Here is a 17,639-nt window from a genome sequence, read left to right as displayed (position 1 = left end):
AGCAACTCACTGATGGGTGGACCTGCACTTCTTGTTCTTAATATCCAGCAGTGACTTGCAATGCCAAAAGAGACATAAAGGACGAACAATTAACACTGGACATAACACACATAAAGGACAAATGTAGAAGGAATAAAGGTGTGGGCCATTCTCTAAACGGAGAGAAAATTCAAAAATCAGAGTTGCAAAGGGACTTGGGAGTCCTTATGCAGGGTTTCCTAATTTGCAAGTTGAGTTGGTGAATGAGGAAGGCAAATGCAATATTAGCATTCATTTTGAGAGAACTGGAATATAAAAGTAAGGATGTAATGCTGGGGCTTTTTAAGGCCCTGGTCAAACCAGACAGAGTACTCTGAGCAGTTTTGGGCTCCTTATTAAGATGTGCTGGCGTTGAACAGGATCGAGAGGAATTTAATGAAAGCGATCCCATCAATGAAAGGGTTGATGTATGAGGAGCACTTGATGATGTTGGCCCTGTACTTGCTGAAGTTTAGAAGAATGAGTGGGGAGGGGGGTGGATCTCATTGAAAACTACTGAATATTGAAAGATCTAGATAGAGTGGTCTTGGAGAGGATGTTTCCCATAGTGAGGGGGTTATTCAGGATCGAAGGGCACAGATCAGAATAGACAGATGCCCATTTAGAGTGGAGAAGAGGAGGAATTTTTTTTTACCCAGAGGGTGGTAAATCTGTGGAAATTATTGCCACGGACAGCCGTGGACATTTCCAAGTTAATTGGTATATTTAAAGCGAGGGTTGGTAGGTTCTTGATTAGTCAAAGGTGACAGGCAGGAGAATGGGGTCGAGAGGGATAATAAATCAGCTATGATGGAATGGCAGAGCAGAATCAATGGGCTGAATGGCCTAATTCTGCTTCGATGCCTTATGGTTTTTGTCAGTCTTTGTTTTTGTATACTGTAGATTTTCATAAATTCTATTCTATTTCTTTATTTTCCTGTAAATGCCTGCAAGAAAATGAATCTCACAATAGTATATAGTAACATATCCGTATTTCAATAACAAATTTACTTTGTGGACTCTCACTCTCTCTCTCACACTCTCACTCTCTCTTTCACTCACAGGGCTCTGTGAGGTCTACCAGGAGTCTTCCATCGCGACACAGGCCCTCCAGGTAAGGAGCATACCCCAGATCGATCTGAGCTCAGCAGCCTCCGATTCCCTCATCACACAGGCTGGTGTTCGGGAGACCAGTGGCCCAGCTCTGTGCTGAGCGAACGGCTCATCAGTGTGTGTGAGACAGAGAGAAAGGGAGTGTGAGAGAGAGTGAGAGTGAGAGAGACAGAGAGAAAGGGAGTGTGAGAGAGAGTGAGAATGTGGGAGATTGAGAGTGTGGTATGTGTGTGAGAGAAAGAGTGTGTGAGAGAGAGTGAGAGAGAGTGAGAGTGTGAGAGAGTGAGAGTGTGTAAGAGAGAGTGAGAGTGTGGTGTGTGAGAGAGAGAGAGAGTGTGGGAGATTGAGAATGTGGTATGTGTGTGAAAGAGTGTGTGAGAGAGAGTGAGAGTGTGTAAGTGAGAGTGTGGTGTGTGTGTGTGAGAGAGAGAGTGTGGTATGTGATGCACCATCAATAACTCTCTCTGAGGCGTAAAAGCGAGGTATCGGCTTTTATTGACTGGAAGAAGGAACAAGCAGTGAGTGACCACCATACTACATCCTGGAGACTGAGAGGCCGGGCTCAGACCTCCATCACCTTTATACAGGGGTCTGTGGGAGGAGCCACAGGAGCAGTCATCAGGGGCATGTCCAGACAGGTATATGTAGTTCACCACAGTATGTGTGTGAGAGAAAGTGTGTGAGAGAGAGTGAGAGTGCATAAGACAGAGTGAGAGTGTGGTGTGTGTGAGAGAGAGAGAGAGTGTGGGAGATTGAGAGTGTGGTATGTGTGTGAGAGAAAGAGTGTGTGAGAGAGAGTGAGAGTGTGAGAGAGTGAGAGTGTGAGAGAGAGAGAGTGAGAGTGAGAGTGTGAGAGAGAGAGTGTGGGAGATTGAGAGTGTGGTATGTGTGTGAGAGAAAGAGTGTGTGAGAGAGAGTGAGAGTGCGTAAGAGAGAGTGTGTGGTGTGTGTGTGAGAGAGAGTGAGATTGCATGAGGGAGAGTGAGAGTGTGTGTGTGAGTGTGAGACAGAGAGTGAGTAAGAGTGTGTGTGTGAGTGTGTGTGTATTTTGAGCATGTCTGTCTTATCCGAGTGCGCACATACTCAGAAGGTCTTTATCTGTGTCCGTGTCTGAGTATGTACCTGGGTCAGTGTGGGTAGGTGTATGTCTGTATCCATGGCTGGTTCTGGAGCCAACGCTCAAATTCCATCAGCTTCAGGTAACGCTCCTTCTCGTCCTCTGGGAGATGATTTCCCTAGCCATTGGTTGGAGAAATTGTCTGGAATGAATCAGGAAACTTGCAAGATGGGAAGTGATTTAATCTGATGGAATTTAAACCTTGGATCATTGTTTTTGCCAACGGCTGAAATGCATGGAATTGTTTGGCTATTTCCTCAGGTTAATCATTGCATAACTTATTTACCGAGTGTGAGTGATCTGCAGCTCGGTTACAGGCAACATGGTCACTGTGTTAAGCCGCTGGAATCTGTGGTCACAAGGTGGTAGCAAGGCACCCATGAGACAAATTCCAAGATGGCGCCGAGCTGTGGTGTCTGTCAAGGTTGCAATTTAGGTTTACTTTTTCTTTTTTTTTTCAGTTCATAAGGATGGTTTTGGGGACAGAGAGGGGAGTTGGGGGTCAGACTAGTGTTTAGGGACAGGGGTGCCACAGGAGCATAGAGGCTAGCTCAATGCTATTACAGCTCGGGGGTGGGGGGGGGGGCTCAGAGTTCAGAGTTCAATTCCGGTGTCCTCTGCAAGAAAGATTGTACGTTCTTCCCGTGTGCACGTGGGTTTCCTCCCACAGTTTAAAGTCTAAAGGTTTGTAGGTGAATTGGTCACTGTAAATTACCCCGTGATTAGACTAGGGTTAAATAGGTGGGTCGCTGGGTGACACCCTACGTCGGGCCGGAAGGGCCTGTTCTGTGCTGCCTCAATAAATAAATAAAATTAGCAGACAGGATGGAGCCTAAGCTTTTGCTCCACATTCGAAAGCCAGCGACATGGTCAATGTCGAGCCAGCAAACTAGTGAGGACGAGGGTGGGGAGGGGCCCTGGGTATGCAAGCCAGTGAGACCGGAGTTTGAGGCCTAGTACTCAAGGTCCTGTCATCAGTGAGTCTGGTGCTCGAGCCCTAGAGTTCAGGTCCTCATTTGTCGTTATCTGCAACTCCTGGGCTGAAACCCAAGATTGAAGCCAGGGGTGTTGATTGGAATTCCAGATCGAAGGATGATTGGAAGTCCAGAAGGTGATTCCTGTGGCTGGAGTCCCAAGTCTGCGAATTTCTGCTGGGAAGTCGAAGGCCCAAGGTTGGAAAATCTACAAATCCGCTGGCGGCCGAAGATGGCCTGTCCTGGTGTTGGAGGGCTGTGTACGAGTGTGTGTGGGTGGGAGGTAGAATCAAGCCTTGTTTTGCTGTTGCTGTTTTTCCACTTGGTACGTTGTGTCTTGTTCTGTGGTGCTCTGCCGAGCATTATGGACATGCCATGTTGGTGCCAGAACGTGCGGTGACACGAGTCATCGAACACCACAGCAAAGGACCCTTCAGCCTACCTCGTCTTTGCAAAAATATTCTTCTGCCTTTTCACTGTACATTTCACTCTATGTTTTGATGTAGGAGTGTGAGCCTCACCCAGACAATGGAGGAGAGGTCAGACCTTCACCTGACGTACATTACCGAACGAATTATCTCCGTCACGTTTGCCAATGGGGTGGACGAGCAGAGTTACTATGACAACCTGAAGGAGGTGGCCCAGATGCTAATGTCCAAACATGGCGAGAACTATCTAGTTAGTTCCTTATTGTTTTCTCAGCTTTTGTGGTGATGATGCCAACTCCGTATGTCCTCAATGTGGGGGTCCTGTCTAAAGCTCTCGAGACAGGACTGCAAAGGGTGGTTAGACTGAAGCTCTGTCTACACTGTCCCATCACACACTCCCGGGGTCAGACACAGAGTGAAGCTCCCTCTACACCATCCCATCACACACTCCCGGGGTCAGACACAGAGTGAACCTCCCTCTACACCATCCCATCACACACTCCCGGGGTCCAGATACAGAGTGAAGCTCCCTCTACACTGTCCCATCACACACTCCCGGGGTCAGACACAGAGTGAAGCTCCCTCTACACTGTCCCATCACACACTCCCGGGGTCAGACACAGAGTGAAGCTCCCTCTACACTGTCCCATCACACACTCCCAGGGTCAGACACAGAGTGACTCTCCCTCTACACTGTCCCATCACACACTCCTGGGATCAGACACAGAGTGAAGCTCCCTCTACACTGTCCCATCACACACTCCTGGGATCAGACACAGAGTGACTCTCCCTCTACACTGTCCCATCACACACTCGCAGGGTCAGACACAGAGTGACTCTCCCTCTACACTGTCCCATCACACACTCGCAGGGTCAGACACAGAGTGAAGCTCCCTCTACACTGTCTAATCACACACTCCCAGGGTCAGACACAGAGTGAATCTTCCTCCACACCGTCCCATCACACACTCCCAGGGTCAGACACAGAGTGAAGCTCCCTCTACACTGTCCCATCACACACTCCTGGGATCAGACACAGAGTGAAGCTCCCTCTACACTGTCCCATCACACACTCGCAGGGTCAGACACAGAGTGAAGCTCCCTCTACACTGTCTAATCACACACTCCCAGGGTCAGACACAGAGTGAATCTTCCTCCACACCGTCCCATCACACACTCCCAGGGTCAGACACAGAGTGAAGCTCCCTCTACACTGTCCCATCACACACTCCTGGGATCAGACACAGAGTGAAGCTCCCTCTACACTGTCCCATCACACACTCGCAGGGTCAGACACAGAGTGAAGCTCCCTCTACACTGTCTAATCACACACTCCCAGGGTCAGACACAGAGTGAATCTTCCTCCACACCGTCCCATCACACACTCCCAGGGTCAGACACAGAGTGAAGCTCCCTCCACACTGTCCCATCACACACTCCCAGGGTCAGACACAGAGTGAAGCTCCCTCTACACTGTCCCATCACACACTCCTGGGATCAGACACAGAGTGAAGCTCCCTCTACACCATCCCATCACACACTCCCGGGGTCAGACACAGAGTGAATCTTCCTCCACACCGTCCCATCACACACTCCCAGGGTCAAACACAGAGTGAAGCTCCCTCTACACTGTCCCATCACACACTCCTGGGATCAGACACAGAGTGAAGCTCCCTCCACGCTGTCCCATCACACATCTCCTGGGGTCAGACATGGAGTGATGCTCCCTCTACATTCTCCTGCCACAACTTGGATTGTTGAACATAAAACATAGAACATTACATCACAGGATAGGTGTATTGGTCCGTGATGTTGTGACAATCTAATTTAATCAATGACCTCTAATAAATCTGATCCCTCTCTGCATATTGACCATATCCTTCCCTTCCCTGCATCTTCATGTACCTGTCTACACTTTGAAGCTATTGGCTCTTAATAGTGTAAATTGTGGAATATTGAAATGTTGTAAGAACGTGACTCTGTAATAACTGAATAAACCTTGTTTGACTGAGGAAAATATTACATTCTATTTATCAGATTTTTGCCAGCTCACCTCATCTATCTCTGTCCTCTGATGGGTTTTTGACAAGCACGTTAACTGTTTCTCTCTCCACAGGTTACTTCAGTTAAATTAACTCTTGCTTTTCTAGCATCACCTTGATTTCTCCAATTTCCAGTAATGTCTCCCCACCTCCTCCTTCTCTTTATCCATTCCCCATTCTAGCTCCCCTCTCACAACTTCACTTTCTCCCATGGTCCACTCTCCTCTCCTACCATATTCCTTCTTCTTCAATCCTTTATCTTTTCCACTTATCAGCTCCCAACTTCTTACTTTATCTCCCCTCTCCACCCTCTTTCCCTCTCACTTGTCATCTGCCAGCTAATACTCTTTTCCCTCCTCCCACCTCCCCCCTTTCATTCCAGTCCTAACAAAGGGTCTCAGTATGAAACGTTGACTGTTGATTCCCCTCCATGGATGCTGCCCGACCCGTTGAGTTCCTCCAGCATTTTGTGCGTATTGCTCTGGATTTCCAGCAGCAGAATCTCTTGTGTTTATGATTTGGAAAGTAAAAGTTCAACCCATTAATCTGACCTTGTAGGGCAATCACCAAGGCAGGAATTGACGTGGTAAACCTTTAATGCCTCTGTATTCTCCAGATCTGTAACTACTCCAATACTGCCTTTCTCCAACGAGGTTTACTGAGAGTTCCAGGACTGCAACAGAATCAGAATCTGGTTTATTATTACTGACAGACTATATATCATGAAATAAATTGTTTCGTGACAGTGTAATACATAAAAAATAAGCTATGTTAAAATAAGAAATTTGCAAAAAATAAATAAGAACTGCAAAAAGAGAGCAAGATGGTGAGGAAGTGTTCAGGGGTTCATGGTCCGTTCAGAAATCTGACGGTGGAGGGGAAGAAGCTGTTCCTAAAACATCGAGTGAGCGTTTTCAGGCTCCTGTACCTTCTCCCTGCTAGTAGAAATGAGAAGGGAGCGTGTTCCGGATGGTGAGGGTGTTTGATGAGTGATCAAAGTGGTTAGTGTGTTCCGATAGTGAGGGAGTGATTTGGATTGTGGCAGTTGGTTCGAGAATTCGCTGCTCTTGAATCGTTTGGAGTGGGACTTCAGGTTTCTGTATCACCAACCCAGGCAGCATCTCTGAAATAGGTTTATCATCACTGACAAATTGTTAAATGTGTTCATGGATTGTTGCGTGTGGGTCTTTGGCCTCCTGTACTCCTCCCTGATGGTAGTAATGAGAAGAAGGCATGTCCTGGGCAGCAGGAGTCCTTCATATTGGATGCTGCTTTCAGGCACTGTCTCTTGAAGATGTCCTCGATGGCACGGAACCTGCACCCATGATGGGGCTGTGTCTATGTGCCCCAAAGCTAAGTGCCAGGGAGGCTGTTTCTGCTGTAGGCCTATTGTGGTATTAGGAGGCCCTCCATTGGTCGGGGTCAACCATGAATGTTCAGTACGCAAGCTAGGACAGGACGATATAGAGACCGAGTTGTTGCCCACGCAGCAGGCTTCCTCTCTCCACACAGCTGATGAATCCCAAGGAAAGTTAGAGACCGATGCCGCTTGGCACCAGCGGTAGCCCAGGAGTTGCCAGTCAGCATTGAACTCAGTATAAGACTGCCTTGGGGACTTCAGCTCCAGATTTTCCTCATAGCCTTCCCCATCAGTGTGTATAGCTGCAAGGCAGCAAAAGTTTGAGATCAGAGTTTTTCTTCTAGCTGAGCTGCCAAACATGTTTGGTGAGTCCTATCTGCCCTGAGTGACTGGTTTAAAAGCACCAATACCCTTCTCCTGTCAGTAGAAAGGGTTCTACTGGGCTTAGTAACTAAGCTATACATGAAGACCGGAAGCTGGACTTCATTGTCAGAGGCTATTTGAAATGCACAGCATTGGGAGCATTTAATAGATAGTGGGAGATCATTGCCACTGCTCAAGCCTGGACTTCAGTAAGGCCTTTGACAAGGTCCCGCATGGGAGGTTAGTTAGGAAGATTCAGTCGCTAGGTATACATGGAGAGGTAGTAAATTGGATTAGACATTGGCTCAATGGGAGAAGCCAGAGAGTGGTAGTGGAGGATTGCTTCTCTGAGTTGAGGCCTGTGACTAGTGGTGTGCCACAGGGATCAGTGCTGGGTCCATTGTTATTTGTCATATGTATCAATGATCTAGATGATAATGTGGTAAATTGGGTCAACAAATTTGCTGATGATACAAAGATTGGAGGTGTAGTGGACAGTGAGGAAGGTTTTCAAAGCTTGCAGAGGGATTTGGACCAGCTGGAAAAATGGGCTGAAAAATGGCAGATGGAGTTTAATGCAGACAAGTGTGAGGTTTTGCACTTTGGAAGGAAAAACCAAGGTAGAACATACAAGGTAAATGGTAGGGCACTGAGGAGTGCTATAGAACAAAGGGATCTGGGAATACAGATACAAAATTCGTCACAGGTAGATAGGGTCGTAAAGTGAGCTTTTGGTACATTGGCCTTTAAAAATCAAAGTATTGAGTATAAGAGTTGGAATGTTATGGTGAGGTTGTATAAGGCAGGGGTGAGGCCGAAAATGGGGTATTGTGTGCAGTTTTGATCACTGAATTACAGGAAGGATATTAATAAGGTTCAAAGAGTGCAGAGAAGATTTACAAGGATGTTGCCTGGACTTGAGAAACTGAGTTACAGAGAAAGATTGAATAGGTTAGGACTTTATTCCCTGGAGCGTAGAAGAATGAGGGGAGACTTGATAGAGGTATATAAAATTATGATGGGTATAGATAGAGTGAATGCATGCAGGCTTTTTCCACTGAGGTTAGAGGAGAGAAAAACCAGAGGACATGGGTTAAGGGTGAAGGGGGAAAAAAGTTGAAAGGGAACATTGGGGGGTGTTTCTTCACACAGAGAGTGGTGGGAGTGTGGAATGAGCTGCCAGATGAAGTGGTAAATGCGGGCTCACTTTTAACATTTAAGAAAAACTTGGACAGGTACATGGATGAGAGGTGTATGGAGGGACATGGTCCAGGTGCAGGTCAGTGGGACTAGGCAGAAAAATGGTTTGGCACAGCCAAGAAGGGCCAAAAGACCAGTTTCTGTGCTGTAATGTTCTATGGTTCTATGACAACCTTAAGGAACCAATGTGTGGTGGTGGGCATGCAACAGAACTGGGGAATGGTGAACAATGTTGGGCTCAGAGGAGGTCAACTGGATTGATATCTGACTGGTACCTTCAGTGAGGGATGTTGGACAGGCTGGGCTTAGATCTGCTGGAGTCTAGAATAATAAACATGTCAAATCCTGAGGGACGTGCACAAAGTGCTGGAGGAACAGCAGGTAAGGCAGCATCTATGGAGGGGAATAAACAGTTGATATTTCAGACTGAGACCCTTCGTCAGGACCTGAAACGGGACACACAGGATCTGATCAAGGTCTTGGCCCGAAATGTCGACTGTTTATTCCTCTCCATGGACGCTGCCTGGCCTGCTGAGTTCCTCCTGCATTTTGTGTGTGTTGCTCAAGATTTTCAGTATTTGAATAATTTCTTGTATTTATGAGATCCTGGGGGTTTGGACACAGTGAGTGTGGAGGGGATGTTCTTGACAATCCAGAACTTGAATAGAAGGGCTTTTCCTGAATTGAGGTGTGATTGAATTTCTCTCAGAGGGTGGCGAATATGCCATGCCTCTTCAACGGGTGTTGGGAGCAGAGTCCTGGAATGAGAGGCCGGTTGTTGAGAGGTGTCAGGGTTGAAGTTACAGTCAGGTGAGCCAGGGTTGTAGGGAAGGCCTGGTCTGATTCCACTTGTTCCTGTGAATCATTCGAGATGTGGCATATTTCCAGAGGGCATGGAGTGGCTGGATAAGGGAGGGGTGGATGGGTGGGTGGAGTCTGATGGGTGCAGGGGTAGTGGGTGAAGGGTGGTTGGGGAGGGTGTGATGGGGAGGGAGAGGATGAGGAGGGATGAATGTGTGGGGATTTGATGGAGGGGATTTGGCAGAGGGGGTTTGCTGTTTGTTTGCGAGGGGTGGGCGGGAGAGGGGTGGACAGGGGAGGGATAGGCAGCCTGGACAGGGAGCCCCAGGTCCAGGGGCTGCTTTGTCCAGCTTGGCCAGCGTTAAGCTTTTTTCTGCTCCCTCCTTCAGTTCTTCAACCTGTCGGAGAAACGGCGAGACATCGGGAAACTCAACCCCAAGGTATGACCCTCGGAGGGAGGAAGGGAACAGGGACCGGAAGCTCAAAGGAGGAGGGGCAGAGGTGGGGGGCAGAGAGTAATGGTGAGGAGGAAACGAGGAGAACGGAGGGGCAGAGAGAAGAGGAAGATGGAGGGGCACATGTGAAGGGATGGACAGAGGGGAAGAGCAAAAGGGGAGTGAAGGGGCAGAGTGGGGGAGGAGGAGTGGGAGGGGCAGAGGGTAAAGGGAGATGAAGGGAGCATGGCAGGGGTTAGGAGCCTGCAGAAAGAGGGAGGTGGTGGCATTCGGGGAGTGGGAAGCATTTGAGGGTGGGGGTGAGTTTTGGGGTAGATGGTGGGTGATGGGGCTGGAGGTGTAGTGTGAGACTGGGTATTCATGGTTGAGGGTGTGTGTGGGGCTTGGAGTGAGATCAGTCAGCCCTGTCCCTCACTGGGTGTCAGAGGGTCTCTGGCTCTCACAGTTTGTCACAGGCAAATCGATTTGTTGACCACAGGTGGAGGACTTTGGGTGGCCGGATCTTCATGCACCCCCCCTAGACAAGATCTGCAGCATCTGTAAGGCCATGGACACCTGGCTCAATTCGGACCCCCAGCACGTCGTTGTCATTCATAACAAGGTGAGGACCCGTTTCCACACATTCCTCTGCTCCCCTGGGCCCCTGGGTCCCTGGTTTGTTCCAGCTTCCCAACTCCACAGGAGACAGAAGGCGGCATTGGACATTAGAGAGGGTCCAGAATGATCCCGGAAATGAAAGGGTTAATGTATGAGATGCGCTGGATGGCTGGGGCTGGTATTTGCTGAGGTTTAGAAGAATGAGGATGGAATCTCATTGAAACCTATTGAATATTGAAAGGCCTAAATAGAATGGATGTAGAGAGAACATTTCCATAGTGGGGGACGCTAGGACCAGAGGGCACAGACTCAGAATAAAGGGACGTCCATTTAGAACAGAGATGAGGAGGAATTAATTTAGCCAGGGAGTGGTGAATCTGTGGAATTCATTGCCACAGGTGGCTGTGGAGGCCAAGTCTTTGGATATATTTAGCTCGGAAGTTAATAGGTTCTTGATTAGTCAGTGTGCCAAAGGTTACGGGGAAAAGGCAGGAGAATGGGGTTCAGAGGGATAATAAATCAGCCATGATGGAATGGTGCAGCAGTTTCACTGAGTATATTTAAAGTGAGGTTGATAGGTTCTTGATTAGTAAGGGTGTTAAAGGTTACGGGGAGAAGGCAGGAGAGGTATAGTGAATCAGCCATGATGGAATAGTGGAGCAGTCTCAATGGGGTGAATGGTCTAATTCTGCTCCCATGTCTTATGAAACAAGGAAGTTCATGGTGACCAGCCCAATTTTCCGGTGCTACTCCTGTGGTCAGCGAAAACAAAATCATTGTCAATGCACCAACAGTCTCTTCCCTCACTTCCTGTAGAAACCTGGTTATATCCTGTCCAGCCCCAGGGACATACCTTTACCTCCCCAGCCCTCTCCGCTTTCCACATGGATCACTCCCTCACAATTCCCTTGTCCATTCGTCCCTCCCCATTAAACTCCCTCCTGGCAGTTATCCCCGCAAGCGGCCCAAGTGTTGCACCTGCCCATTCGCCTCCTCCCTCACCTCCACTCAGGGCCCAAATAGTCCTTCCAGGTTCACCTACGGATCTGCTGGGATCATCTGTTGTGCCTGGTGCTCCCAATGTGACCTCCTCTACATTGCTGAGACCTGTTGTAACTTGGGGCACCACTTTGTCAAGCCAAATATCTTAATTCCAATTCCCATTCCCATTCTGATGTGTCGATCCATGACCTCCTCTTGTTCCAAGATGAGGCCATCCTCAGAGTGGAGGAGCATCACCTTATATTCCATCTGGGTACCCTCCAACCTGATGGCATGAATATCAATTTCTCTTTCCAGCGAACAAACTCTCCCCCACCCTTCCTCTATCCCCAACGCTGACCTTGCACTTCTTCTCACCTATCTATTACTTCCCCTGGGTCCCCTCCTCCTTCCTTTCTCTGATTGTCCACTCTCCTCTCCTATCAGATTCTTTCTTCTCCAGCTCTTGACCTTTCCTACCCACCTGGCTTCACCTATCACCTTCTAGCTAGTCTCTTTCCCCTACCCCCCACATTTTTTATTCTGGCATCTTCCCCCTTCCTTCTCAGTCCTGAAGAATGGTCTCAGCCCAAAACGTCAACTGTTTACTCTTTTCTATAGATACTGCCTGACCTGCTGAGTTCCTCTGGCATTTTGTGTGTGTTACTTCAGTTTTCCAGTATCTGCAGACTTTCCTGTGTTTGTGATTCCCTTATCTATCCTAATGTTTTTCAAGAACTCCAATACTATCTCTTCCTTAACCTCAACACAAAAGCTGAAGAATTTCTTTCACTACTCAGTCCTCGAACATAGACCATAGAATGGGACAGCAGAGGAAGAGGCCCTTCAGCCCACAATGTTGTGCCAGAACAAGTAAATTAGTAATCAATGGCTAATTAAACTAATCCCTTATGCTTACACAATGTCCATATCCTTCCATTTTCCTCACATTCATGTGGCTCTCTGAACATCTCTTTAAAGTTTCTGATGTTTTTGCCTCTACCAACAGTGCATTCCAGACACCCACCACTCTCTGTGTAAAAAAAAATGGCCCTTCACATCTCTTTTGAATGTACCCCCTCTCACCTTAAATGCATGTCCTCTGGTATTAGACATTTCAATTTTTGGAAAAAGATACTGTCTGTCTACTTTATCTATGCCTCTCATGATCTTATAAACCTCTATCAGATCTTCCCTGTGCTTCCACTGCTCTAGAGAAAACAACCCAAGTTTGTCTCACCTCTTGTTTCAACACGTGCCCTCTAATCCAAGCAACATTGTGGTAAACCTCTTCTGCAGCCTCTCCAAAGCCTCAACACCCTTCCTATAGTGGGGCGACCAGAACTGTAGCAACACTCCACATGTTTTATAAAGCTGCAACACAACTTCCTGACTTTTGAAGTCAATGCCTTGACTAATAAAGGCAAGTGTGCCGTATGCCTTCGTAGACACCCTGTCCACCTGTGTAGCACTTACAGGAAGTTATGAACTTGGACCTCAAGATCCCTCTGCTCATCAACATTGTTAAGGGTCTTTCTCTTAACGGTCTACTGTCTCTTGTACTTGACGTATCAAAATGCAACTTCATATTTGTCTGGGTTAAACTCCATCTGTCCATATCTCCAACTGAAATATATTCTGCTGTCTTCTCTGCCAGCCTTCTACACTAGGCACAACACCACCAATCTTTGTATCACCTTCAAACTTACAAACCCACCCATCTACATTTTCACCCAGGTCATTTATACACATCACAAACAGCTAACTTCCCAATGCTGATCCCTGTGAAACACCGCTAATCACCTACCTCTAGCTGGAACAAGTCCTTCCAATCACTACCCACTGTCATCAATGAGCAAGCCAGTTCTGAATACAAATAGCCAATCCACCATTGATACCATGCATCCTAAATCTTCTGGATGAGCTCTCATGAGGGACCTTGTCAAATGCCTTACTAAAATCCATGTACACAACATCCATAGCTCTATCTTCATCAATTGCCCACCTTTCCTCATTAGAAAACTCTATCAAGTTAGGAAGACACAATTTGCCATGCTGGCTCTCCTCAATTAGGTCCTGGTTTTCCAAATGCTTATAACTTCTATCCCTAAGGATTCTCCCCAGTAACTTTCCTACCATTGACATGAGACTCCAATCAATAGTTTCCAGAATTATTCCCTTCTCCCTTCTTGAATAATGGAACAACATTACCTACTCGCCAGACCTCCAGGACCTTGCCTGTGGCTAGAGAGAACTTGAATATATTGGTCAAGGCCCCAGCAATCTCTTTTCTTCCCTCTGTTAATAACCTGAGTTATATCCCATCAAGCCCTGGGGACTTACCCACCTTAATGCCCTTCAAGAGACCCAACACTATCTCCTCTTTACCTCGGAATGTCCTAGCATATCAATACACTCAGCACTGATCCCCCCATCCTCCACATTCTTCTTCTCGGTAAATACTGATGTGAAGTATTCATTCAGCACCTCACCCACGTCCTCCACATCGAAGCAAATGTTCCCCACTTTATCCATGAGTGGTCCTATCACCTCCCTAGTGATCCTCTTGTTCTTGATGCACGTATAGAATGTCTTAGGATTCTCTTTAATCTTACTTGCCAAGTAGTCATGGCCCCTCCTGGCTTTCCTCATTCCCTCTTTGAGTTCTTTTCTGGCCTCTTTAATCTCCTCATGGGTTCTTTATTATTCTAGCTCCCTAAGCTTTACATACTTCTCCTTTCTCTTCTTCACTAAATTCATCACCTCACTTGACATTCAAGGTTCTTCTACCTTGCCATCTTGTCCTTCCTTCTGACTGGAACATATCTGTCCTGAACTCTCTGCAGGTGGTCTTCAAACTCCCTCCCCATGTTGACTGTGAACTTGACCAAAAACAGCTGTTCCCAATTAACTCTCCCTAATTCCTGCCTAACGCTCTCATAATTTACCCTGCTCCAATTTGATGCTCTCCCGCAAAGTCCGTAATTATCCTTATCTACATCTATCTTAAAACCTAAGTTGTGGTCATTGTTCCGTAACTGCTCACTCACTGAAAGGTCAGTCAGCTGGCCAGGCTCATTACCCAACACCAGGTCCAGGACAGCCCTTCCCCTTATTGGACTATACAAACTGATTTAAGAAACCTTCCTGGGTGCACCTAAGAAATTCTGCCCCATCTAAACCTCTTGCATACAAAAGGTCCCAGCTTATATTAGGGAAGTTGAAGTCCGTAATGACAACAACTCTATTATTTTTACACCTTTGCCTGCAGATCTGTCCCTCAGTGTCCAACTGGCTATTGGGGGTCTGTAGTACAATTAGTCTGTGGTTCTAAAGGGACTATTTCCCCCACTCTTCCACGACATCGGTACCTCACCGTCTGCCCGTAGCCGTGATGCATGGTCGGGGCGTTATGTGTGACAGATGCGCTAACTCCATTCCACGTGTTGCTGTTACAGGGTAACTGTGGCCGGACAGGAGTGGTTATCGCCGCCTACATGCATTACAGCAACATATCTGCCAGGTAGGTAGCTCATCTGCATCAGTGGCTGCTTGCATCCTGCACAAACAGCCCGCCTGAAACTGCAGCGGAGCAGGTGACTCCAGCATCACAAACCTCCGCAGATCTCACTGTTCCTTACTGGCATGGTAAACTAGTTTATTATTGTCATATTTATCGAGGGACAGTGAAAAACTTCCGTTTGCATGCCGCTTATACTGTTCCTGCAAGAAAACTACAGAGAGTTGTGGGCACATCTCAGCACATCACAGAAACCAGCTCCCCTCCACGGACCCTGTCTACGCTTCTCACTGCCTCAGTAAAGCGGCCAGCGAAATCAAAGACCCGTCCCACCCCGGACATTCTCCCTTCCCTCCCCTCCCATGGGACAGAAGCCTGAAAGCTCGTACCACCAGGCTCAAGGACAGCTTACACCCCACTGTTAGTTCTTTACTGATACAACAGCCCACCCGTTTAGCACCAGCCTGACCACAGGACAATGTACAATGACCTATTAATAACCGGTCTTTGGACCGTGGGAGGAAACCTGTGCAGTCACAGGGAAAATGAACAGTCTCCCTACACACAGTGCTGGAATCGAACTCTGAACCCCTGTGTGCCCCGAGCTGTAATCTAGTCGTGCTGGCCATTACGCTACTGTGGTACAGAGTTAGAAGACTATTGATCGTTCCCTAGCACAGTGAGATGGACTTTCAATCTTGCAATCTATTTTGTCGTGGACCTCCACTTTATTGTCTGCCTGCACTGGACTTTCTCTGACACTATTGCTCTCTACCCTGAAGCAGTGCTGGAATGAACATTGTGCAAGAGAAACATTTTCACTGTATCTTTGTAAAGGTGATAAGAGTAGATCGATTTACCAATTTTCCTCGGGCCCAATGGTGATAGCTAGGGGAGGGCATGACCTGGTTAGTGGGGATCTTTGATGACAGGGGCTTCTTTCTTGAGTCAGCACCTCCTGTAGATGCTGCTAATGGTTTGGGAGGGGTGTACCCATGATGGACCAAGCTGAGTTTGCTATTCTCTGGAGTTTCTTACCTTCCTGTGTGTTGAGTTGATATGCCGGGTTATAATGGTGATCTTGTACAATAACTTGGATTCTTGATCCCATAATCTACCTGGTTGTGACCTTGAACTCCATTGTCTGCTTGCAGTGGACTTTCTCCACTGTGGTTTGCGACACTTTATTCTCCCTTGTTACTGTTTTACCTTGCTTTAATTCAATGCCCTGTCTAGTGATTTGATCTGTATCAACATAATGAGGGTGGCATGCTAGTACACCTATCAGAGCCACGTTTTGCACGGCCCCTGCCCGAAACATCGGCTATTTACCCCTTCCCATTGATGCTGCCTCACTTGCTGAACTCCTCCAGCACTTCCTGTGTGTTGCTCTGCATTTCCAGCATCACCAGAATTGCGTGTGTTCACGCCTTACAGTGCCAGCTGTAAGATCGGGGTTCAATTTCCGCCGGGACGTTGTACATCCTGTCCGTTACCACGCGTTTCGTCCGGGTGCTCCGGTTTCCTCCCACGTTTCAGAGACGTACGGTTGGAGGTTAGTAAGTTGTGGGCACCGGAAGCGTGGTGACACTCGCGAGTTACCCAGCGCAATCCTCGCTGATTTGATGCAAACTGTGGATCTCACGGTCTGTTTCAGTGTACACGTGACAAACGAAGGTCATCTTTGAAGAGTTTACTCAGCAAGCTGAAGCTGTACCTTGGCAATCACGACTCGGTAGTCACTGCAGCTCCCTGGCTCTCTAACTGTTGCCCCGAAAACTGCACTGGTTCCTTCCCACATTCCAAAGGTGTACAGGTTGGGGTTAGTGAGTTGTGGGCTTGTGAAATTGACAGTGGAAGTGTGGCAACACTTGCGGGCTTCCCAGCAAAATCCTCGCCAATTTGATTTGACTTGATGCAAATGACACATTTCACTGTATGTTACGATGTTTTGATGTACATGTAACAAATAAAGCTAATGTTTAATATTTGAAGTATGGACAAGAAGCTTCTCGGTGTGTCTTGAGACCTGTAGATATAATAAGTCAATTCCTGTTCCAGAATCTAGGCTCACAATTCCAAACGTTAACTGTTCCCACTTTCCCCTCTCCCTCTCCCCAGTGCCGACCAGGCGTTGGACCGGTTCGCCATGAAGAAGTTCTACGAGGACAAAATATCATCGGTTATCCAGCCCTCACAGAAGAGGTGGGTGTCCTAAAACTCCACTGAGCGGTTCTGACGTGAGGTTGGAGCAGCGCTGGGTGGGGGAGGGCACCACTAACCGCCCTGTGTGTGGACCCCACATCTGAAACTGCAACTTGGATATTGAAGATGGTAAACGATCTCGGTGTCTGTCCAACTCCTGAAAAGGGGTATTAAATTCAAAGAAGTACTGACCTGCCCTTTCAACAACAGCACCATAGAGGGAACTTCACTCTGTGTCTGACCCTGGGAATGCATGATAGGATGGTGTGGAAGGAGCTTCACTCTGTGTCTGACCCTGGGAGTGTGTGATGGGACAGTGTAGAGGGAGCTTCACTCTGTGTCTGACCCCGGGAGTGTGTGATGGGACAGTGTAGATGGAGCTTCACTCTGTGTCTGACCCTGGGAGTGTGTGATGGGACAGTGTGGAGGGAGTTTCACTCTGTGTCTGACCCTGGGAGTGTGTGA

At 47.7% G+C, this 17,639-nt stretch overlaps 1 protein-coding gene across 13 annotated transcripts in view; it reads left to right on the top strand.

The window, feature by feature from the left end:
• Window positions 1–17,639, top strand: part of LOC140728114 (tensin-1-like) — a 429,660-nt gene that overhangs the window by 270,073 nt on the left and 141,948 nt on the right. For all 13 annotated transcript variants that reach the window (XM_073046317.1, XM_073046319.1, XM_073046316.1 and 10 more), the window contains 6 exons: window positions 1,083–1,132; window positions 3,729–3,900; window positions 9,806–9,856; window positions 10,350–10,472; window positions 14,908–14,972; window positions 17,091–17,174. In XM_073046317.1, coding sequence (XP_072902418.1) covers window positions 1,083–1,132; window positions 3,729–3,900; window positions 9,806–9,856; window positions 10,350–10,472; window positions 14,908–14,972; window positions 17,091–17,174 — 545 coding nt within the window. The remainder of the gene's footprint in view (window positions 1–1,082; window positions 1,133–3,728; window positions 3,901–9,805; window positions 9,857–10,349; window positions 10,473–14,907; window positions 14,973–17,090; window positions 17,175–17,639) is intronic.

This window comes from Hemitrygon akajei, chromosome 5 (assembly GCF_048418815.1).
Source record: "Hemitrygon akajei chromosome 5, sHemAka1.3, whole genome shotgun sequence".
In the NCBI taxonomy this organism is placed as follows: domain Eukaryota; kingdom Metazoa; phylum Chordata; class Chondrichthyes; order Myliobatiformes; family Dasyatidae; genus Hemitrygon; species Hemitrygon akajei.
The sequence above is the reverse complement of the archived record's forward strand: the minus strand, read 5'-3'. Positions and strand labels throughout refer to the sequence as shown.